This window comes from Phycodurus eques, chromosome 19, assembly GCF_024500275.1.
Source record: "Phycodurus eques isolate BA_2022a chromosome 19, UOR_Pequ_1.1, whole genome shotgun sequence".
Lineage (NCBI taxonomy): Eukaryota > Metazoa > Chordata > Actinopteri > Syngnathiformes > Syngnathidae > Phycodurus > Phycodurus eques.
Genome location: NC_084543.1, coordinates 6,369,717 through 6,394,298, shown reverse-complemented (window position 1 = coordinate 6,394,298; position 24,582 = coordinate 6,369,717). Strand labels below are relative to the sequence as shown.

The 24,582-nt window shown below is 42.9% G+C and overlaps 1 protein-coding gene across 1 annotated transcript; it reads left to right on the top strand.

Moving 5' to 3' along the window:
• Positions 1-766: 766 nt before the first annotated feature.
• LOC133395187 (ubiquitin carboxyl-terminal hydrolase 31-like) lies at positions 767-14,965 on the top strand. Its single transcript, XM_061663928.1, has 16 exons — positions 767-2,263; positions 5,402-5,539; positions 5,742-5,830; positions 6,698-6,790; positions 6,905-7,040; positions 7,954-8,104; positions 8,652-8,832; positions 9,893-10,004; positions 10,081-10,175; positions 10,484-10,561; positions 10,665-10,794; positions 10,991-11,110; positions 11,179-11,404; positions 11,482-11,640; positions 12,254-12,406; positions 12,477-14,965. The coding sequence occupies exons 1-16, from the start codon at positions 1,694-1,696 to the stop codon at positions 13,949-13,951; spliced, it is 3,906 nt and encodes a 1,301-aa protein (XP_061519912.1). The 5' UTR covers positions 767-1,693; the 3' UTR covers positions 13,952-14,965.
• Positions 14,966-24,582: the final 9,617 nt, after the last annotated feature.

The window sequence follows — 24,582 nt, the reverse complement described above, 5'->3', positions numbered from 1 at the left end:
CATCAATCACAGGGCACATATCATATACCTTACACACAACCGTACCGTTCACACCCAGAGGTACAATCTTGTTTTCAATTAACCGAACATGTTTTTTTTAGAATGGAAGCGAGAGCACCCAGAGAAACTCAAAGTCCACACTGGAAAGCCAGGGCTGAGATTTGAACATTAGAATTTACAATCTAAATTTTAATGTTTTGATCTGTTAAATTGTACTAATGTATTCCCAACAAGCTATTCTCTTCATTTTAAAGCGGTTCTCTTGGCTTCTGCTGCTTCTAGTATGTGAATATAGATGCTAGATTGTTTATTTTTATTTTTTTTGTCCTATAAGGTTTCAGCTCTGTGTTGCCATGTCCATCTAATCTGCCCGGTGCCTTCAGAATCAGTAAAGATGAAAGCGCAAAGGAACATCTAAGCTTGAACGTGTTCTATAGTATTGCCAGTTTTTTTTGTCCTAATTACTGCGTGATTGAGGTGGCATCCAGAGGTGGAGTAAAGTCTGTAAATCCCCACTGAAGGCTCATGTTGAAGTCTTGAGGATAAATGACGTTCACTTCTCTGAATAAATTGACATCACGTGGCAGCGCGTTGCGATTGGTGCTTGTCGTGCTGACCGGGGAGTCTGTGTGGAGACCGACGGAGCGCATCATCCGGCATCATCATCCGGCATCCACCTGCTCCCCTCTCGACATGGACCAGTGTTGGGCCGCGACGTCATCCGTCCCCGCCCTGCCTGCAGTGTCGCTGCCTGAACAGATGAGGATGGACTCGGTAACCGGCCTCGCCGTCGACCCTCGTCCCGTGCGGGGAATCAAGAGGCTCCGAATACCAAATTGAGTGACAACCCCCACCCCCTCCCTCCTCAAAAAAACCTCCGGGGAGGGTGGAGGGAGGTACGCTCCAGAGGCGAGGGAGCGGCGGGCTGTGGCGCTCCGGTCGCGGGGTACCGATGATGACGAGCACCGCGGAGGAGCATTAAGGAAAACAAAACACCCAAAAATAGAGCCCCGTTCGAGGATTCGCCGTGGACGGGAGGCGGTGGGATACCTTTTGGACCGCGTCGTTGAATAAAAGATGAGGGACCCGCTGATGTTTATGTGTGAGGATCCACCTCCGTGACACAACAGGCCGCCGTGTCGTCTGCTCGTAGCCGCCGTTGGAGACGCTATGCGCGGGCGAGCGTGTGAGAGAGACCCCCGCTCCGAGCGCTTCGCCACCACCACCACCACCACCAACACACGGCGTTTGTCTTTTCTCAACTAGCAGGCCTTCCTTTAAGTGGAACCTGTGGACAACACGACGAGTGGTGCCGCGCGTGGGGGCTGAATTAGGTGCACTAGAAAAAGGATTTCAAGTGTGTCCCCCACCCAACCCCCCCCAATCTCCCAACTTCCATTTTCTATTGTCCTCATTAGGGTCGAAGGTGAGCTGGAGCCTCGCTGACTTTGGGCAAAATAAACAGCAAAAGCATATGGACAAGTCTTAAGTGAGGTACTGTATTTATACATATAACAATGTTGTTTTGGGAACCTGGGATGAAGATGGAGAAAACCCACCCGAGCGCAGGGAGCGCACGCAAACTACGCTTTGGAAGGCCACAGCCCAGATTCAAACCCGGAATCTCCGAGCTGTGAGGAGGTTCACCGCTCGTCCGCCCTTCTCTCTAAACAGCCGCCGGAAAGCAGCCAAAATGTCCAAAGTGGTTACTAACAAGGAGAAGAAATCCTTCAGCAAGAAGCTGTTCCGGAGGAGCTCGGTCCGCTCGGTGGGCAGCTTCATGAACAGAGTTCTCCGGACTCTCTCCACTTTGTCCCATTTCAGCACAGACGAGCAGGCGGCCCGTGACGACAAGGACGACGCCTCCTCCATCCCCGCCACCACCGGGGGCTCGCTCCAGTCGGACGACAGCGACTGCGGGGGGTTCCCTTTCGGCGACAAGGTCCCGGGTGTGGCCGGGCTCAAGAACCACGGCAATACCTGCTTCATGAACGCCATCCTGCAGTGCCTGAGCAACACAGAGCTCTTCGCCGAGTACCTGGCCCTGGAGCAGTTCCGGGGCCAAGGAGGCGGCGGAGGCGGAGGATCTGAGGCCGGCAGCGGCGCTGATACGAAGGCGGGTAAGTCCAACGGGGTCCTGGTGCAGAAGAAGTCCGGCCAGCAGCAGCAGGAGGAATCCGGGGAGGTGACGGAGCAGCTGTCCGGTCTGGTTCGAGCCTTGTGGACCTTCGAGTACACGCCCCAGCACAGCAGAGACTTCAAGGTAGGCGACAGTATCGGTTTGTGTGTCATATTGGCACTTCCACTTTTGATAATGTTTGTTAAAAAAAAAAAAAAAAAAAAAAAGACACCAAGGTACTTCTGGTCGGGTCAAACGCGTTTGACAAACGCTAACTTGAAACTGATGACAAAAACTTGCTGTGTTTGGGGTCGTGCCGCCAGATATACACTTCAGTTTTTTTTTTTATACAATTTACTTTAAAAAAATCCAGTTAATCCAGCGGAACCTGTCGTGGGAAGAGGATCAATCGAGCTTGCGCATAGAATATCGCAAGATGTAGTAGCTACTTCCAAAGGGACAGACTGGGAATCAAACCTCTATCACCGGGTTTGTGCAGGGGCGTAGTTAGTCTTTCGGGGGCCCAAGGCAAACCCAGTCATGGCGCCCTCCTCATCCGTCCGTGTACTGCAAATGTTTTGAAAACTCATTTTCATCATCTAAAAAGTGAATTGGAGAAAATTCTCCCACTTCCTGAGTGAGATCAAGTTCTTAAAATCCTTCTTGAGGAATGTTATCTCACAAGTGAATCATCTCGAGGCTTTTACTATAATTGACGAGAGCATTAATCAACATTTAATATACTGTAGTTGGTCCATTTCGACTGCTTTTAGACTCGCATCTTCGTGATGAAAAGTGTTGTTGGTGTCACGCTCCACTTCATCTCTGCTACATCCTCGGTTGACACTGACAGCAGTGCTACTGCAACGGCTGTTGCCAGTTACAAACTTTCCTTGTCACCGTTAAAAACAGTTGAAACCTTTTGCTAGTTTGGATAAGAACTGTTGGATTTCCTCTCACCTTTTCGACTCCACTTCATTTTCGCCACCACCTGCCAAAAAGTTTGTTTTGCTCCCCTCTTACTGAATCAATTCTGCACAAGCGCAGTAAGAAGAGGGACTAGTCCATTGCATGAGAAGGGGATTGGGGAGCACTTGAAATAATCTGCCTCATAGAGTAAACATTTAGCTGTTTTTAAATGTGTGAATCAAGACGTGAGCAATAATAATTGCTTTAAATTGAAGAAAACGTTATTCATCAGTTTTTGTGAGATATTTGTGGGCCCCTGGAAAACTTGGGTCCCTGGGCAATTGCCTGTGTTTGCCTAGTAGTAAATCCACCTCCGGTTTGTGGAAGGCAATGTTCGCGCCGTCGCTTGCTAACTAGACGTTTGTGTGGCGTTAGCATTATGTAATAATGGGACTCGTTTAAAAAAAAAATAATAATAAAAAAAAAATAATAACAATAAATCTTATTTTAACCTTTTTCATTGACGAATAATAATCCAATCCAATTAACGCAAGGTCTTCCTTCAAAGGGTTCGCTTTCAGGAGGAGAGCTGAAGCTCAAACGAACGCCATTGTTTTTTGGAGCCCGCCCGCTTACCAGCTTTCCAAACAAACAAACCTTTTCATTTTGTTACCTTGCAAATTTGGCAACATTGTATCTTCTGCTCATCTACTGTATTTTCATCTTTTCAAATTGCATAAAGAGACAAGCTGAATTGGAGAGGAGTCTGTATCACGTTGCTCGTTCTTAAAAGTGCTCCTATTTTGGGCTGTTTTTTTTTATGACCTGTCTGACAGGGTTTAGATGTATTCTTGTTAGAGCGACAGTCTCAAAATATATGATCGACTTAGCATAGTTAGAATTAGAATTAGATTTCAAGCAAAGAAGAAAGAATCCAATAAAAAAAAAAAAAGTCCAATACTAATGAGCAAAAACATTCAGTTATGATGTGCTCAAACATATTGACTTTAAATCCTTCTATGTTGATGCTCTGGAACATAAATTCATTCATTTTGAAATTATTTACAGCGATTTATAATAATAAACATAATAAAAAGGAATTATGTTTCTGTAAAAACTGAATCTTGATGTTATGAAATTTAATTTGATTAAAAAAAGCATTAATTGATTTCAATTTAATAATTCCAATTATTATTATTATTATTATTTTTTAAACAAATATTTACAGTTTAATTATCGCAGTGGTTCTCAGACTGGGGACCGCCAGCCCTTGGGGGTCCGTGAGCTGTAGCTTGGTAGTCTGCAAAATAATTTGCAAAAAATTATATTATTTTAAACATTTAATACCCTGAGTACTTATCAGGGATGATGTGCCAATAACACAAAAATAATAAACAAATTATTCCTCCCTAGCTTTGGGACAAGTAAAAGCACTGATATGATTGTATAAATCTGACATCCTTGCATTAGAGGAATAAAGTGCCATTATTTCCAAGAACAAAAGGCATATTTTTTGGAGAATATAGTCCTTTTTTCTTTTTTTTTTTTTTTAAAGAAAATGAAGGCATCTCTTCCAGAATAAGTCATATTTTGAGAACAAGTTGTATTTTTGAAATTCACTTATTTAAAACCTCATTCAACTTTGACTTTAATATCATAGTATGATGTTGTCTTTGAAAAATATGACTTTATTCTTTTAGGTTACAATTTTTCATCCGAGCAAAATATCTTTGTTCTTGTAAAGATCACAACTACTTTTCATTTTTACACCTGTTAATGATTACCACTTTATTCCCAGAGCTTTGCATCTTGATTTCTCAAAATAAATAAATAAATAAAAAAATAAAAAATGTATCATCGTAACATTGATTTTTTTAAATGGTTTTAGGATTATGAGGGGCTCCTTGGAAATAGTTCTCACCTGTAAGGGATCCTTCAAATGCAAAAAAAAAAAACAATTGGGAACCCTTGAGTTATCTTATGTAATTGTAACTACTGTTGGTGCATGCTCATTGTATTTCAGCTCATAACCAATAGAAAAATCTGTCATCATCTTACTTAAGACTGAGATGCCACTCAGGAACGCAGTATCGTGCGATATAATGACGAGCAAAGAAAAGCGTTACGCGACAAAGGCCTCATGGGAAACGTCGCATGCGTGACACGTGACCGTGAGAAGAGGTTGACTTTGTGGAGTGGAGGATGCGCTGGTGTCAGCTCACTGTCGCTCAAGTTGTGCTCATGCACTGTGACTGTTAATGCTTATTTTTGTTGTTGTTTACTGTTGATTTCTGAAAATCTGTCTGCTGCCTATATAATAATAATAATAATAATAATAATAATAATGATTAAAAACGTGTGTGTCCCGTGCAGAATGTGGTGTCAAAGAGCGCCCTTCAGTTCAAGGGCAACTCCCAGCATGACGCGCAAGAATTCCTCCTGTGGCTGCTGGATCGAGTGCACGAAGACCTCAACAACATCATCCATCCTGACGTCAGGCCCCCAAGGACGGTAAACAGCGACCCCACAGTGTTTATTTTCAGAGGTGGTAAAAGTACTCAGAGTCTGTACTTAAGTAGAAGTACAGATACAGCTACCTAAACAATCTACTTAACAATGAAGTACAGCATTTGTACGTTATTACTTCCCACCACAGTTCATTCCCATTCTTGTGCTTTTTTCTTTTTTTTTTCTTTCTTCTTCTTCTTTCTAGCCTCCGGTAGAGAACGAAAACGCCCCTGAAGGATCTCCGCTCCCAGCGCCCGGCTCTTTTGTGCAAGAGCTTTTCCAGGCACAGTACAGGTAACCGACGCGTCCACACAGCCGCTGTTTGTCTTCATATTCGACAAATGCACAGTATTGCACTGTTGTTTTCACGCAAACACTGACCATATGAGCTGGACGCTGTGGGACATTTTTCTATTTGTTTACACTGCCGCAATATGTGACCGACACCACTTTATGTTTTGGCGTGCAAATATCCGCACATTACTATATTGACCAATAACTACAAGTGGATGCTTTATTATATGTTCTTTCCTCTAAAATAAATCCCTTATGACACAGGTGTCAAACTCATTTTATGTGGCCCACTAAAGCAAATAAAGCGTGTCCACCTCATGTTTCTTGCTAAATGGATTCGTTGTTTTCGTTTCGGCAGAAAATCTGTACCGAATTGTACCAGCTTGTCCTCACTAGAAAGTATTTATATTCACCAAATCCCTTCTTAACATGAATTGGACAATAGTTGCATCCAACCGCTATTTTCTGTCTTCTAATTTCAAATTCAAATTGTTGTTCAGAATAGTTATAAGTAGTTATAGTTATAAGATCAAATAACATTAATCAGAAACACATTCTAGATGTTGTTAATGTGGTTAAATAAAAATCCTGTGCTTTTCTTTAAAAAAATAAGGACTTTTCGAAGTGATCCTCAAACTTTTGAAAGGTATTGCACATCTTCGTAGCAGACTTTTTTTTTTTCTCATGGAGTTATTCGAGTTTTTCGATTAATCGTTTCAGCCCTTGTTAGTGCTAATTAAGAGAAACACCTGAAATGTAATCTCATGTAATGTTTTGCTTGTTTGTAATGTTTCTTTTCCACAGCTTGATAGCATAACGGATATTTTCCCCCAAAATGTCCCGCTTGTAACTCATCGTTCTGTGCAGATCCTCCCTGACTTGTCCTCACTGCCAGAAACAGAGCAACACCTTCGATCCTTTCCTCTGCATCTCACTGCCAATCCCCGTACCTCACACGCGGTAAATCTGTCGGCATTAAAAAAAAGATTGCTAAAATTGGAAAAAACCCTCACTTTCTTTCTTTCTGTGTATATAAAAACAAACGCATTCTCATTCTCTGTTTGTGTGATGCAGGCCCTTGTATGTGACAGTAGTGTACCAGGGCAAGTGCTCCCATTGTATGCGGGTCGGGGTGGCCGTGCCTCTGTCCGGTACTGTATCCAGGCTCAGACAAGCTGTGGCCCAGGAGACCAAAATCCCTGCTCAACAGGTACGTCCTCCCAAACGACTTACTGTACATCCATATTTATACAAGCAATGACCCAAAAACCTATCATTTTAACCTCATCTTACAACATGAGCCTTAAAAAAACAAAAAACATACACATGCAGCGAAGACTCTCCGTAACCTCTGCTAACAACCCAGGCTAAACTTAGCTCCTCCCTGACATGCAACGATCTAAGTCTCTCTGTCGAGATGTATCACTTCAACATACCTTCTTGACGTCAATTACTATGCTCCTTGTACCTATGGCTTTAGTGCCATCTTGTGGCATCTTAAAGTGTTACAGAAAGTGCGTACAAATACGCAAATAGGTGCATATGTGAATAGCGAATAGGTAGGGGTTCACTGTAACATTTCAACTTTTGAAGCGTGATCGCAAATAGAATCCGGATCTCGAAAAAGGGATTTTTACGCGGGGTTGGGATCCAGCCCCGTCACTAATTGCGAAAATCCAAATGTAATTGACACCCACCCAAAAAGGGTTGCAATTGCCTATAGATGCCAGATGATGGTGCCATATCACTTGTTTCTATGAGACAAGACTATGGCCTGACTAAATGAAGCTCCTCCCCTCACTTCAACATTGTTCACCAATAATGATTTTTTTTCTACATTAGAAAAATGTCACAGCACAACACCAAACAAATATGTGACAAAAGATATACTGTATACAGTAAAAACTGAAGGATCATATCGTCTTGTATTTACAAAGCTGATATATTGTCGCTGTATGCCAATAACATGGCTTGATCAACAAAGATACATTATTTGTAGTCAATAAATAATACTTTTCAAACCGACGAAGTGAAATTGGATCATAGCAGACCCGATGGTGTGTTTAAGGTGCTTTAAGGGTTCACACTCTCACCCCCAAATGCCCACGTGCGCCCGTCTTCAGATCGTCCTCACCGAGATGTACTACGACGGCTTCCATCGCTCCTTCTGTGACGACGACGACGACCTGGAGATCATTCAGGAGAGCGACTCCATCTTTGCTTTCGAGACGCCCGAGCTCTTCAGGCCCGATCAGATCCGCTCCAAGCGAGGCGGTACGACAACCTCCTCGTTAGCTCGTACAAGTAGGAGGCCCAATTGGATTAAGCGCTCACTAGACAATACTTTATTTTGTTATTGTTGTTGTGGTTGTAGCTTGCAGTGGTGTCAGATTGCTCTGCATCTTACTAAGAGGCGTTCCTAACATTTTTGATGAGCTTATTTGGGGGCTACATGAGTATATGATAGAAACGGCTCTTAATAGGATGCAGTGCACTTTTGAAAACTACATCAGCTACTGCACAAACACAATTATAAACATGTTGCAGCTCCTGCATTGACTGATAGAGTGTGGTGACGTACCTAATTAAGTGGCTGGCGAATGTGACCGAAATGCTCCCAATGTCTGTAAAAACGTTTTCCCCCCATTTTGAATATGTTAACTGTTTAAAAGTTTGGGGTCTCTTCTCTCTTTTCCAATTAAGATAACAATAAACTAATCAGGACTACAGTGTAGACATCATTCATGTAATAACAAACAGTGTATTTCTTTACATTCCTCGGTAAAAATTGTAATGAATTAACGTTTTTGAAACAATACAGGGAGTCCACACGGGAATCTCAACCAGAACAACTTGAAGTACAGCACGGATAACAATCGGTTATCCCCACAAATCCAGGAGCCCACCACTCCGCCTCTCAGCCCCAATAAGAACACGGGGCAGGACGAGAAGGTGGTGCTGTTGGTGTGCAACCGAGCCTGCGCCGGCCAGCAAGGACGCAGGTACGTCCAGAGGGAGCGGACGAGGATCCCGCTCACTTTCCTGTCCTGTAGACCGAGACGGAGAGTTGAGCCGCTGCGACTTGGAATCCGACGCGACTGTTTGGATGACTTGTGACTTGACTGGAGAAAAACAAATCGATTTGGACTTGGGAGTTTACCATTCGGGGCTTGACTTGAGACATAATGAGGTGCTCTAAATACAAACAAGTTAGATAAATGCGCCACTAATGACATTATTAGACTTTGTGTTTTCTCACAGTAATCCGTATATTATATATTATATATTGTTTTGTTGTACCGCGGGTGTACGTGGCATTCCGTATTCAAAGAACAAAAATGTCTTACTTCCTTGACATCGATAACCTCTCACTTTGTTTATAGCAAAGTCCTTGCAGTCACTTTGTCTCCACAAGAGGGCGCAAGTTCCCCATAGAAACGCCAATTATTTACATTTCATGTCAATAGAAAACCAATTCTCGTACAGTGTGCGGCCGCACATATCGCACATACCAGAAACCGCCACTATAAAATACAGTATGTGACTTGAGCCCATCTCTGTCACAGTGCCGAGAATTATTGCAGTTTTACATCACACTTGTAGTTTTTAGAGTTAAAAGTAAAGTGCGGGATGAAAACTGACATTTTCATCAAAGGAAATGTACAGCTAGAGTAAAACATTTTTAAAAAAAAAACATCGAGCTGAAGTGTTGTGACTCGATATCGAATTGGAATATTTATGACAACCACACACTGGAGGTAAAACTGCATTAATAAAATGATTTGACCTAATTTGAGATTAACTGTGATTTGACTTAATCCCATCTCCACCTTTGTTTTTAGTTTGTCGTTGTCATATTCATACACTGCAATAAAAAGAAATATGTTTTTTTCCTCAGCCCCGATGTTGACTACTAACTAATGAATAAATAAAACACAGCACCAAGACAACAGAAACACACATCATGCGCATTAATACATAATCAAGTTCAAGTGCTAGGCCTAAAATCCTAACTGCATTGGAAAGGAAAACACTTCACTTTTTTTTGCGGGATTCCTCCAGGTTTGGCAATCCTTTCATCCTCTACCTGGAGCGTACAGTCACATGGGATGTACTCCAGAAGGAAATTTTGGAGAAGATGCGTCATCTTTTGCGCCCTGGAGCCGTCGTGCAGGTGTGTACTGTCAAAAAAATTCACGATGTGCTGCACGTTGAATATTATTCCCCCGTTGTGCTCCGTGGTCTTGCAGGTTGGGCCCTTCACGTTACGCGTGGTAGGCGTGGTCGGGATCACGTATCTCCTGCCGCAGGAAGAGCAACCACTCTGTCATCCTTCCGTGGAGAGGTAAAGCTGACGGCCCTGCTCCCTTTCTTGTTTATGTGCTGTGTGTTCTTGTTGGAAAATACCACTTGAGACGTGAAACGTTTTTTTTTTAGAAATGTTTTTATTTTTTAGGCTTTATTATTATTATTTTTGTTGTTTTTAGTTTGTATTTCCATTTTTGTTAAGGTCTTTTTTTTGGTTTTAGTTTACATATGTATTGCCGCTAATAATGCAATCTTTTTAAGAATCACCTTAAATGTATTTGCCTAAGATATGAAATGATAATGTGGTGTATGTTATTTTTTGTTTGTTTTGTTTTTTCTCACCAGAGCATATAAATCTTGCGGTCCTGGTGGGCCGCCTCATGTCAAAATTGTTGTGGAATGGGACAAGGAGACCAAAGACTAGTAAGTAGGACCCGGATTTGATTGGTTGTCGGGAATGAAGAAATATTCCACTTCAAATTTCAACCATCCTGCTGGGATCATCGCGAATGTTGTTTGCTCGCAGTCTGTTTAAACGAACAGAGGACGAATACATCCCCGATGCTGAAAGTGTCCGTCATGCGAAGGAGCAGCACCTCCAGCCTCAGAGCTGCTCACTCGCTCAGTGCTTTCAACTCTACACCAAAGAGGAACAGGTGGGTTCCAACAAAATTGTTTATTGTACTAATATTTTATTTGCAATAAATCAATAGAACATCTATTTTGAAAAATGAATAAATACATTTTAATGGACATGTTCTGCCCCCCCCCAGAAAAAATAAAACAATGCAGCAAGGGGAACTATAAAGCATACGATAAATGAAACACAAAATGAAATGAATTTTTTCCCAGCTGGCTCCTGATGACGCCTGGCGATGTCCACACTGTAAGCAGCTTCAGCAGGGCAGCATCAAGCTCAGTTTGTGGACACTGCCTGACATCCTCATTCTTCACCTCAAGCGCTTTCGACAGGTATGGCCATACGGAGAGTTTCCAAAATCTATGGATGAAGCGAGACGTTGCGCTTTACATTTCTTCAGGATGGGGATCGGCGCATGAAAATGCAGAACATGGTCAAGTTCCCGCTGACCGGCATGGATATGGCGCCACACATGGTGAAGAGGAGCCAGAGCAGCTGGAGTCTCCCCTCGCACTGGTCGCCATGGAGACGGCCTTACGGGCTGGGTCGGGATCCCGAGGATTACCTTTACGACCTGTACGCCGTGTGCAACCATCACGGGACGATGCAGGGAGGACATTACACAGGTATCGCTGCGGCATTCACGGCGATGAAAAAGACAACAAAGGCGTTTTCTCACACGCCGCTGTTCTTTATCTTGTAGCTCAGTGTAAGAACTCCATTGACGGACAGTGGTATTGCTTTGATGATAGCGACGTTCATCCAATATCAGAAGAGGACGTCTGCAAGCAGACGGCTTACATCTTGTTTTATCAGAGACGTGCCACCATTCCGTCTTGGTCTGCCAACAGTTCTGTGGGAGGTAATTGAGTTCGTTATGTTTAGAGGTGCAACGATTAATAGATTAATCGACAACTGATCAAATTAATCGCTAACAGTTTACCTTGTTTAACTTGTAGTTCAGGCTGTCACATTCTGCATGTGTCTGCGGTGTAGAGACTTGTTGACAAAACGTATTGGGACCTACCTATTAAAGGGGACATATAGTCGTCCTCCGTTTTTCTGCTATTCGTGGCACGACTCCTAATGAGGATGCACGCTAAAGAAGATGAATGGACGGATGTCTGCAAGCAAGCCGTTCAGAATTAAGCCGAATAGCGATGTCCGGCTCGTTCTATAACGCTCTGCCACAACACGTTGCCAAATCCCTGTCTACAGCAAAGAGGAATTGGTTGCAAAGACGTATATTGAAGTGGTACATCTCAACTGAGAGACAAGCTTTGAATGTCGGGGAAGGGGTAAACTTAGCCTTGGTTGTTAGTAAAAGTTAAGACTCTCTGTCTTTGCAACAAGGTCATCAATTTCTCTGGGGTTTTGGCTTTTTGCGGCAGGGCGGCGGTCCCTACGCCCCGCTAATAGCTTGGAAATCCTGTAACTGATGTTGCACAAGTTCAATTATCGTTGGGGTTCTTTAGGATCTACAAGTTCTTCCCTGTGTGAGCATTGGATCAGTCGTCTGATAGGAAGTCGTCCACCGAGCCAAGCCTCATCCGGTTCCTCCAGACGAACATCACTGGCCTCCCTCTCAGAGTCGGCCGAGTTTGCCGGCGAACGGAGCGAGGATGACGGTAAGCGTGCACATTTCCCTTAACGTGAGAGTGATTCATTTATTCTTAAGCGAAGCTTTCTGGCGCGCAGGCTTATCGAGCCGGCCCGTGGTGAGAGCCATGCAAAGGCAGACATTCTCCTCGAGAGCGTCCATCGCTAGTCCACTAGTGCTGAGTGAGAATGGCCAGAAGCCTTCTTGGTCCCACTCTGCCAAGCTGCAACTCCGTTCTAACTCTCCATCGCGCTTCTCCCTGGAATCTCACTCCTCTTCCCCGACACTTGAAATAATAGGGGAAGTGGTTGATACCAACCTGTCAACGTCCTGCTTCAACAGGTCACCTAAACTTGGAGGTAAAGCCGCCCTCGCAGCATTGGATCATAATCCCGGCAGTAAAAGGCTGATAGAGCAGCTTCACCCCAAAGCTGCATCACAGACAGAGCCAAGGAGTTCCGTGCAGGCTGGGGATAACATCAATCTCGTCAGTGGTGCTGAACAAATAAGTCCTCGCCATGGGACGACTGCAAAGGAGCAGAAGCAAAGAAATGTGGCTGCAGACAGTACAGGTGGCAAACGGACCTCAACAAAGACCGGGGTGGAGAGCGAGAGGAGCCCGAAGAAGCGTCCCGCCGCCTCCTCAACGTCATCCAGCTCTTTGTCGCCTGCGTCCCCGGCTGTTGTCAAGTCACCAGCTCGAGCGCAGGCTAAAGGTGCTGCTACCAATCCAAAGGACAAGAGCGACGGACCACCCAAAGCCAGTAAGGCTGGGTCCTCCAGAACGGCGACACCTTCCAAAAAAGGCTCATCCCAAACTCAAGACGGATTACATCCTGACTCTGCCCAACAGAGGAAGAGCGGCTCTCCGGGAAGTTCGTACCCTCAGAGAAGGACGACGGCCAAAGGTGGCGCCGATAAAAGCTCGGCCTCGGTAAGGACGAAAGGAGCAGACAGGAGCGCCAGCCGGGATTCTTCACGGACCAACGCGGTGTCAGAGAAGAAGGTTAACAGCGGGGGTCCTCCGTCCAGGTCCAGTGCTGGCAGTAGAGCGGAGGGCAGGCCCGGTCGAGCCTTGGAGAACAGGACGGTCGCCCGAAGCTCAAGCAGTAGCTCCTCTATGACCAGTCTGCGATCCTCGAGTGTGGTACCTCCGTCGGTCGCCCTGTCTAAAACCCCCCGAAGGAACAGTAAGACCGAGGACAAAGCTTTGTCCTTCTTCAAAACTGCCCTGAGGCCCAAAGACACCCGCAAGTCGACGGATGGCGGGAAAGCGGGGGCAACGGACCCCAAAGGAAGTCTGGAAGACGGTGGAGATGCGGCGAGAGAGGGCGCCAGCAAGAAAGCCCAGAACGCGGCTTCAGAAGCCACTGCGGCGAAGGACAAGGAATCCTCCAAAGGTTCCGCTGCAGCCAAACATTCACTGCTGCCCTCCACTAAATCCAAACTTGCAGAATCGACCAACCAGGCTTCTTCTGCAAAAGAGCCTTCAAAGAAAGAAGCTGTCAAAAAGACCATGCCGTCCAGGAAAATCCCCATCAACTCCACACAATCAAGCCAGAGGTCCAAATGAAGTCTGATGATCACCTCGCTCTTCTTTCAAGTGCAGCTCCAAACACTGAAATGAGACACCTTCAGCCTTTCAGTGGTTACTGGTTTCCAGCTGCCATTCTGGACACTTTGTTCTATAGTTATTTAGGAATGGGTTTTACCAAAGCACTTTGTATTGATTGTGATGATTTCCAGGAAATACTATTACTGTATTGTAAATAAGCATGGGTTGCTCATTTATTGGAACGATTGCCTTGTTGTGTCCGTAGCCCAGCTGAGAGGAATCTGTCTTTTAAGCCTCTTTTCCACCAAGCGGCAGAGTCCCGATCGGTTTGGTTCGGTATGGTTTTAATGCGTTTTCATTCGGGAGGGACTCAATTTCCTTCATTGTCTATGGAGGAAATGAACAATCAATTAATTGTTTTTCTTCAAGCAAACGGGCTCTCTCGATGCCTCGGACTCGTGTTAATGTCAGTGTAATGTTGAACAGAATAATGCGAACCCGAGTTGTGGTCTGCGTGGATGTAGCTCAACTTCTTTTGGCAGCAAAGATGAGACTGCAGCAGTAGGGCACGCCATTTTGCGCAGATTCAATGAATTCAACAATTGATTGTTATGCCAATCGAGTTGTTCTACGGGACCCGAGATATCGACTGGAGCTATCCCACTTTTCGATACGTCATCGGGTTGTCAGTCGCGGTAATCGTTACATTTAGGGTGGGTCGACCTACTGTAGCTGCACTTCTGTCCATTGATCGGTCAACACACAATTGGTGGAAGCGTGGCTTAGGAGTGAAAAAGTGCAGGTGAACAATACTCGGAGTGTTGAAAATTGACTACCGAGTCATTCCCCCCCCCACCCCACCCCCCCCCCCCCCCCCCCCCAACCCCTGAATTATTTCCTGAAACCTTTAGCTCTCCTTCATTATGGAGAGACAAGTGTCAACATCAGTGCCTCAGATAATCATAGTATATAATCAAAATTGTATGACTGCAGGTGTTGGTAAATTTCTAAATAAAATGTAATATTTATTAAGCACTGAATATGTAATTTCAAGTAACATACACCTAATGTAACCTTAATCGCTGTTTACATACACTTGATGTAGTTATCGTGCAACAGCCTTCAAGGAGAATTTTCGAAGAGGTCAAGGAGACGGCGCGGGCGAAAGAAGCATGTGTCAGTGGTTTTATTCATCTGGAGATCATGGTTCTTAAATACATGTGTTTATTTACCTGTAGTAACACATCAAGCCCTCGGGCAACCTCCCAACTGGCACCAGGTCCGATGCCAACATTTGCTTTTGGCGCCCACCCGAGGCCTCAGGGCTTTCTGACTGCCACACTGTCTCGGAACATTCCTCTCAAAAGAACACAGGGTGTACAAAAGCCATACACACACACACACACCGCACGTCAACACACACACGTCCGGCCCCAACCATTCAGTCCACTTGCACAATCTGATGAGATCCTATTCGGTTTTTGCAAAGATAATACTGCTAATAAATACTCGGTCAACTGCTCCGTGCAGGGGCGGATCGATTCTAGTGGCTCACAGGGCCACAAACCACTCCAAAATCTTGAAAAGTTCTCAACTATTTGCCGTAAAACCCTTAGCAGAAAGCTAACAATGACTATAAAATTACCTGATGGGGCTTGTTTAATAAATCAAAGTTTACGAATGTGAAGGTGCATCCTTCTAATTTATCTGTATGCGGCCCTCAGAGGAAAGTATTTGGACACCCCTGGTTCAACCTTAAATGTACCATAAACTCTGATCCAAAACATTTAAAAATAGAATTCAAACGTATTTATCTTACATTTGTCTTGAAAATAACAATCTCCCCTGACAACCCAGGCTAAATGTAGCTCCTCCCCGAAACAAATAGCTCGGTTGAACTGCATCACTTCAACGTACTTCCTTGACATTAATGTTCTACTTTCCGAGTAGACAGTACTTTGACATCTTAGAGCGTTTCAGAAAACGCGCAAAAACCACAGGGATCGGTTCCTCAGAAAAAGCAAAAACACATTTGTGAATAGTGAACCGTAAATATGCGAGGGATTATTGTTTACATATTAGCGCTCTCCTACAACCATAATAATAATAAACGTATCGTTAAAGAAATACCTCCCTGAGTATTTTTTTTTGCATTGAATGTCATTAGATTGTGCAGGTGTACCTAATAAAGTGAGTGTACATGTACGTAGCGAGTTTGAGGCGACTAATCATCACCGCTTTCTGCACACACACACACACACACACACACACAGACACACACAGATCACGAGTTCATGTGAAAATTGTTGCATGATGATTTGCTTCTGCATGCACTCAACTATGCAAGCAACCTCTTGCTCATGGCCACCGCTGAGTATGTTGACGTACAGCTCTTGGATGTGTACATAGTATTTCGTAGTGTTCTATTTTTCCAAAAAAATGCCAGCATCAGAGAGCATGTGAAGGCATTCTTTATCGACGCTTTGTTTGCACAGCTCTACATTTTGTATGAATGTTACCAACTGCTCATTTAACCTGAAAAGTAAACCGACTCACTTGAAAACCAAGGATTGTCTTCTTCTTTTATTTTGTTTTTCTGAGGCCTCTGCTCGTCACACGCTTTACATGCATGCCTTATCTGTGATCGGTCTGCTGCTTTAATAATGGAATGCAGTGTGTTGGAGGATTTTATTATTGCAAAACCGTAGTCTCCTTTCAAGATATGATCACCCTCCGCCTGGCAAGAAACACATTTAAAGTAGCTGATTTTATTTGATGTATTGATTGACTTGGTTATTTATATAACTATATGAATTTAATCTAATTTCAATTAATTTGACTTATTTTGTGATTTGTTGAAATACATATTTTTTTTAACCAGCCACAAGGTCAGAAATACTATCAATTTAATTTGATTTTACTTATTTACTTATGCACTATATACACTTTCTATATATCTACATATACATGTATGTGTACACATATACATATACTTTGTGTATTTAGAAATATATAATATATTTTGCGAGTGAGAAGATATCTTGACAATCTATAACATTAGATTCATATGAAAAAAATGATGATGTATGATTTACAGTACATATCTCCTGGTCCCCTCTTGGTGGCGCTGCACATTTGCCTGAAAATCCCCCCAAAATAACAGTTGAGGAAATTGATGCAATACTCAGTTTGTCCCTGAGAAGCGTCCATTCATTTGAATTGGTTATATGTATTATTAAGATGTATCGTAGAGTCAAATATCCTCCTGTCATTGAGGGGGAAGCGTTATTAAACTACAGCAGTGTCATTTAGTTAAGAGGTAATTTAATTGTGCTTTTATTAGTTTGGCCCCAGGCTCGGACTGCTAACCCCGCCTCTATGTCCCCCCCTGTTGTAATTTTCTATAAATTTCACTGACTGCTTTCTCACCTTCTCTTCTCGCCTTCTTTTCTCTCAGTTGCCTGGGAAGTGATAAAATTTTTAAAACGGCCTGCGGTGACACGAGCCGTCCCATTCCGACATCCGGCGTGTCGTTTTTTTTCCCCGACTGGTGAAGAAGTTGTTTAAATTAAAATGCACGTGCGGATGTCATTAAAAGAACCCTTGCAGACTGCAACCTGGCACTGCTAAGGAGCCAGACTCTTCTGCTCGCATCAATAATCATCTCCAGTTGGTATCACTTCCAAGAGAGCCTCATTAGCGAGACCTCATCTGAGAATTCTGAAAGTTTTCATCTGAATTCAAGCGTGACATCGGCCTTGTTGACTCGAGAACAGCAAATCGTCTAACGTGGAATTAGTTTACATGTCGGTCGACGCTAGAAATGTGCTTGATGCAATCTCGCCGTATTGATCAGTGCAATCTCCACATCTCCGAGAGCGAAATTCAATCGTTATCGATGTCTCCGAGGCTGTGTTTTGAGACTCTTTGTCGCAGGTTTGAGGATAAAAAGAGGGCCACGATCTTCATGATTAGCGTTCTTTTCCCCCCTCGGTGATTAATGCATTGAAGCAAACAAAAACAAAAAAAACGCGTTTTAGTCCACTTTGTTGAGACGTTTTGTTGATGACAGGAACTGGTTCTTTCCGTTTCTCGTAAAATGACAAATTTACATTCTGTGGGAGCGACAGACACTTCCATTGTGACTCAAATAGTTACAAGACTCATTTTTAACCATGAAGCTGATCAAATGAATACTTGACTTTTTCCAAATTTTATTATGCTCTACCTAGAAGTGGGTAGTAAAGCACGAAAGCCGAATCAGAATTTTAGGATTCGAATCACAATGAATCAAAGAATAACATACGACTTAGTTATTCTGATGCCACACCACTTTTACATCCAAAAATACAAAATATTTCACGATTTTTAGCCTTTGTTTATGGCTGACGCTATTTGGAATTACTGCGCATACTTTCTTCGCGTGTACGCGTAGTAGCTCAATAAAGTTTGGTTGAGGAAAAAAAACAAAACAAGATCTCTTAGGAAGGAAGCATCCATTAAGCTAGCTCCGAGGATCTATTCATGGCAGCGGCACAACCAAAGCCGAAAAGTTGCCATCGCTGAGGTGGACGGCGACCGTGACAGAATGAATGGAAGAAAGTTGATTCAACACAGCATGAAAGATGAGATGAAAGCCGGTTAGGTAGCCAGCTGGTTAGCTAGCAAGGCGGCAGGATTTACTGCACCGACAGGCACAAAACCAAGCTACGTTTGGCCAAGGTACGGTGAGGGATCCTAGTTAAGGTAAGCTATTTTAAACTAAAAAGAAAAACTTTTCCGGAGGAAGATGTGGCAGCTAATTTCTTAAAAGCCCCCCCCCCACCCCCCAAAAAAATAAATAAATGATTCGATGACCGCTGTGTAGAACTGCCTCAGCAGCTCCCGTGGCAGGCCGTGCTTCCTCAGAAGCCGCAGGATGTACATCCTCTGCTGGGCCTTTTTGAGGACAGAGTTGATGATAATCGCCCACTTCAGGTCCCGAGAGACTGTAATTCCCAGGAAGTTGAAGGTCTCGACGGTTGACACAAGGCAGCTGGACAGCGTGAGGGGCAGCTGTGATGAAGGATGCCTCCTGAAGTCCACGATCATCTCTACAGTCTTGAGCGTGTTCAGCTCCAGGTTGTGTCGGCCGCACCGCAGCTCCAGCCGCTCCGCTTCCTGTCGATATGCAGACTCGTCACCGTCCTTGATGAGGCCGATGACAGTGGTGTCATCTGCAAACTTCAAGAGTTTGACAGCCGGGTGAGTTGAGGTGCAGTCGTTCGTGTAGAGCAAGAAAAGCAGCGGAGAGAGGACACAACCTTGGGGTGCCACACAGAGAGAGAGAGAGAGAGAGAGAGAGAGAGACCTTCCTCGCACACAGTTTGATCGTTCTTTGTATTTATTCATCGAAATCACAAAGGGTTCAGTTGCGCTCACTTGGGGTTAGGCACAAAAATGGCTCATTATCTCGCAACGTTAAAATCGCTGATTTATTCATACGATAGCTTCATCTTTGATATTTTTAGACACTATGTGTTGCACTACTGTTTTTTTAAAATAGTTTCTTTAAATGTTTCAAAAACAAACAGTACTAATAAGGCAACTGCACGTACATCCAACTAATAAAAGCGAAATGTGGACAACACCACGGATTAATTGCCAGTCAATCACAGGGCACAACATTAAATCCATCCATACGTTTTTTTAGAAGATGGATTTCGCTATCTACAATGTACAATATAGTGTATATAAATTCCACCTGTTACAAAGTACCCTGAACGCATCATCATAATCAAGAGTTAATTTTCCTGTTTTTCAACCTTTTCACCACCCCAATCAAGACATAGTTGCATCTTCCATGTAAGAGCTTTTTTTTTTTAATTATTTTTTTTTTTAACCAACATAAAAGTCCAAAACAGATTTAATAATTCACTTGTTTCGGGAGCGAGCACGTCAATTATTTCTCCCTCTCACTCGAGTCCAACGGTGCAATACTTTAGTTCCCTTTTAATTGGAGATGAAAAATCCAGTAAGCCTTGAGTGCAGGCGGCAAGAGAGCAGCTTTTTAGTCCATGCAATATACATGACGTGTCAGGCGGGACATCCGCGACTGAATTACATAAGCCAGAGCAGATGCACGGAGAGCCTTGGAAAAACAACTTGAACACCACGGCATGAGGAGGGTTAGTGCTGGTGCAGACTTTCAGGAATCACCTGAATGCATGTGCAACATACAGTGCACCAGGAATTGGTTTTTGATGGGGAGAAAAAAAATGCTTTACTAACTGAAAATCACCGGTTGACTATAGTCATCCATTTTCTATAGTGCTTCTCCTCAGGGTCATGAGTCAGCTGGAGCATATCCAAAACTGGGCTCCAGCCAATCGCAGGGCACGTCTAGTATGCGACTTCTACATAAGACAAGAGTGTGAGCACTTTTGCCACCTTTGCCTACAGCGATAGAATTTTGATATTCCTTATTTTAAGACGAACGTACTCATCAGCAGCAATAAAATCACATCAAATAAAGTGTAACACTTTATTAAGACTTTTAAGGGGGGGAACAAAATGATTGAAACAAGTGAAATGCTCTCACGCCAAAAATGCCTGGTAAGTAGAAATATTTCAATGGACCAACAAAAAACATATTTTACCTTAATTTGACATAATATATCTTGGTTAGATTGAAATGTTTTGCTGTGCAGGAGCCAGGTTCCCGCCACTTCCTGCCCATTAATATCGCCTCTATTCTGCACGCTAGTGTGTTAGCAGGACTCCCGAGGCCTTTGCCAATGTGGAGGACGCTCGCGCGCAAAGTGTGAAGTATAGCAAGTTGTGGGCACATCTGCCACCCTTCCTCTGATGCCGGTTGCGTGATTGACAGTAATAAAGTACAAATACTTTCCTCCTGTACCGTAGTAGATTTCTTTTCACATACTATGTTTCTGATGACTTTATTTTTACTCCCTACATTTAAAAACAGACACCTGTACTGTACATACTTTACTTTGTCAAAATAGGCTGCTTACTTCTGTAGATAGTCAAAGTTTTTTTTAATGCAACATTTTTTTACTTTGACTTGCGTTTTTTTTTGTTAAGAAGAAACGCTACTTTGACTCCATTGAGCTACATTCTGGTCACTACTTGTGTTTTCATGTACAATATTTATTATTGCTAGTGCAATCAAATTTGGTTTGTCAGAGAGACTGAGTTTGTTTCATCAATCCAACGTACCCACTAGTGAGTCATTTATGTGAAATCTATATGTACCTTAAACATTGGCTCCAGATCATCTGCAACCTGAATGAGGATAATCAGTATAGTGAATGGATGGATGAACTATGAAAAAGAACAGCTATGTCACCTGCCTAAAAATGTTGCCATTTCAACCTCCAAGAACTCCACTTGGAAAATGAGAAATATACAAGAGGCTGTCACAGACTGTGTTTACAAAATGTAAGGTTCTTTGTAATAACAGCAGCAGGTCAGCCTCAGCACGTGTAAATTGCAGTTGCGCACATTTAAAGGTAGCAGAGAGAAAACTCAATCTGTATTATATGCACAGCACTCCAGATAAAGAAGTAAGTCGGCAGAACTCGCAATGTTTTTGAGTAATGAAATGTGGGTCAATCCGCTTGTCCAAGTTCAATGCAACCAAATTATATATATGTATTTGTACTTCTACTTGAGTACAGAATACCTTTGATTGACTGAGAGACGGCTCGGTGCCGTTTCTCGCAGCCAGGCAGCTGGTTGGCGGGCAGAGCGCCGCGTCAGCCAACGTGTGAGGCCGCCATCATTGGCATCCGTGTGTCTGGACCGACATCACAGGAATATTAAAAAAGATGCCTGCATGTCAATCATCACCTCCAATGTGTCTTTTTTCCTCTCTCTCGCTCTCTCCTTTTGGCTGGCAGCCGAGGCACCTCCTTGTATCTTCTATCATTAGAGGCTTCGAAGCGATGCAGAGATGGAAGCTGCACGGGAGAGGAAGGCAAACGCTTTGATGTTGTGCGCCTTCACGGAGGCAAATAACACACTTTGATTTTTTTGTTTTTTTTTTAAAGCCGTCTTCACTCAAACGTACGCCCTGAACACGCTTTTGCACGCGCATTCTGTCAAAAACGGGGTGTGACTTGCCACCCAGCCCTGAATTTTGCAGTCTTTTTTGGCACACGTGTGTCACACTTTCAGTTCTTCAGTCTTCAGAGGGGAAGACGAGTCAATATCTGTCCTGTTTGATTTTCTCGGTAAGATAAATGAGTGTTTGGAGAAACATAAAGGTAATGAATTCATAAAAGCTGTGATGAGCGCAGCTGTCTCCGGCATCTGACGTGCAATCTGAGAAAAGGTGCCTCGGGTGCCTGGATCATCCTCCACTGTGTGTGTGTGTAAGTGCACATAAGGATGCTCATGCGAACAAACAACACTCAATTTACCGTCCACTAGAAAAAAAAAAATTTAATCCAAAGACTGCAACCAAAACAATCAATCCCCAAAGATTTCACATAACATATCATCAAACAAAGGTAATAATTTATAGTGGAATACGATCACCAGTTAAACTATTGATAATCCCAGCAAAGATCAAACTTTTTGGCACAGACATTGCTAAACTATTGGGCTCAAGCATTTATTTATTTAATTTTTATTTTATTTTTTTTAACAGACAGAGAGGCCAGGTCATTCATACATGAGGTAAAACAAATACAAATAAAAAAGTAAAAATGTGTACATGGAATAGTTTATTTTTGTATTTTATTATGTATAATTAAATTCATTACTTAATAAAACTCAATGAATTAAAAAACAAATCTACATATTTTAATGAGGCAATGTTAGGTAACAAAATGGTAAAAGTAATGCAACAACTAAAGCAGTTCATTTTAATAAAATACAAATGTATGCACATTTTTCATCAAACTATTTTTAATTAATGTAATTATAATTTATGAACCAATTATTTAATCAAATAAAACATGCTAGATGTGTGCACGTTAATAAATTATTGAATGAGATAACACAATATTTAATAAATACATCTTAAACAATTTAAATGGGGACAGCTCAAGGAATGTATCAAATATTACAGGATTGTTCACAGTTTATTTGATTAAATTAGAAATGTCTGCTCATATGTATGACAATAAAAATGAATATATTTATAGTTTATCAACCAATTATTTAATAAAATAAGAAAACGTTAAATGTGTATGCTGTAATAAATAAAAACTAATGAATAAAAACACGAATTAACCAATTTTAAAAAACTGATAAATTAGCGCAAAATATATATACAGGACTCTAAAATAAATGCTCGGTGGGCCTAATCAAAAACTGTATCGGGCTGTATCTGGCCCACAGGCCGTTGTTTGGCCACCCTTGTTTGAGTCCATCATATTAGACAACCTACAGTGAAATACTCAACAGTGTAGACATTTTTTCCTTTATAAGGTTTATGTATGTGTTGTAATGTCTGTCTTCCCTCACTCATATGATGTTGAAAGCTAGCTAACCACGTGAAGCCCCTGCCCGCCCCCCCATCACCGTCTTCTTGCGTCCCGTGAACGTCGGCTCAGGTGTGGTGGGTCTGCAGTCCAGGGGGCTGCTGACACATCAGACGTGTTTTGATTCGCCGTGGATGTGAGGCGCATCCCGAGGCAGCCTTGAAATGAGCCTTGTTATCCTCCTCAGCGAGATGCGAGGCGCGCATCCTAATTAACGCACATCTCCTGGCGAGCGCTCTTGTCTGCGCGCCTCCGATCTCATCAGCTTTGCCAGCCCGCCTCAGTCAGAAAAGCGAGCGTCCGGCGATCTGACGGACGGACGGCGCTTTCCTATTTGGAGGACTTGGACAAATCTGATTAGTTTTGAAAAAGCATGCGGCCTCTTGCTTGCTAATCATGTCATAAAGCGTCCAGTCAGATTGCTGCGCATTATCTGAAAGGAAGATCGCCAGAAGATCACTATAATATTTTTTGCTCCTCCAATAATTGCAATTTGCACTGTACAAACTGTATAAGCATCTCATTTTCATCACGGGCCACATTGTACTTCTGTTTTCCCTCAAGAGGGCCAAAATGACTACGAAAAGCATATAAACGTGTAATCACCTCATCATATTATTACATACAGTGGATTTAAAAAAGTATACACAACCCTGTTCATTAGCCAGGTTTTTGTGATAAAAAAAGACCAAGATAAATCATTTCAAAACTTTTTCCACCATTAATCTGACCTTTAACCTGTACAACGCAATTCAAAATGTATATAAAAAGGTTTTTTTTGAAAGGGGAAGTAAAAATAAACACTTGAGATAATGTGTTTGCACAAGTGTGCAATGAAAGAGTTGCATGCAGGACATTTCTGGAAAGTACTGACTCTTTAATACATGTGACAACAATCTCTACTCTTCTAAAAGTCTGCGTTATGGGTAAGGGTGGCAAGATGGAAAACTTATCTTACAAAGAAAAAACAAAACACTTCAATACTACCAAATGCATGCGGGATAAAGCGATACGGTCCGATGAAACCAAGTTTGAACTTTTTGGCAATAATTCTGAAAGGTGTGTGTACCATATGTAGAGTGAAGCATGGTAGTGACAGCATCATGAGTCGGGGCTGTTTGTCTTCAACTGGACCTGGGGCCTTAGAGAAGGTGGAAG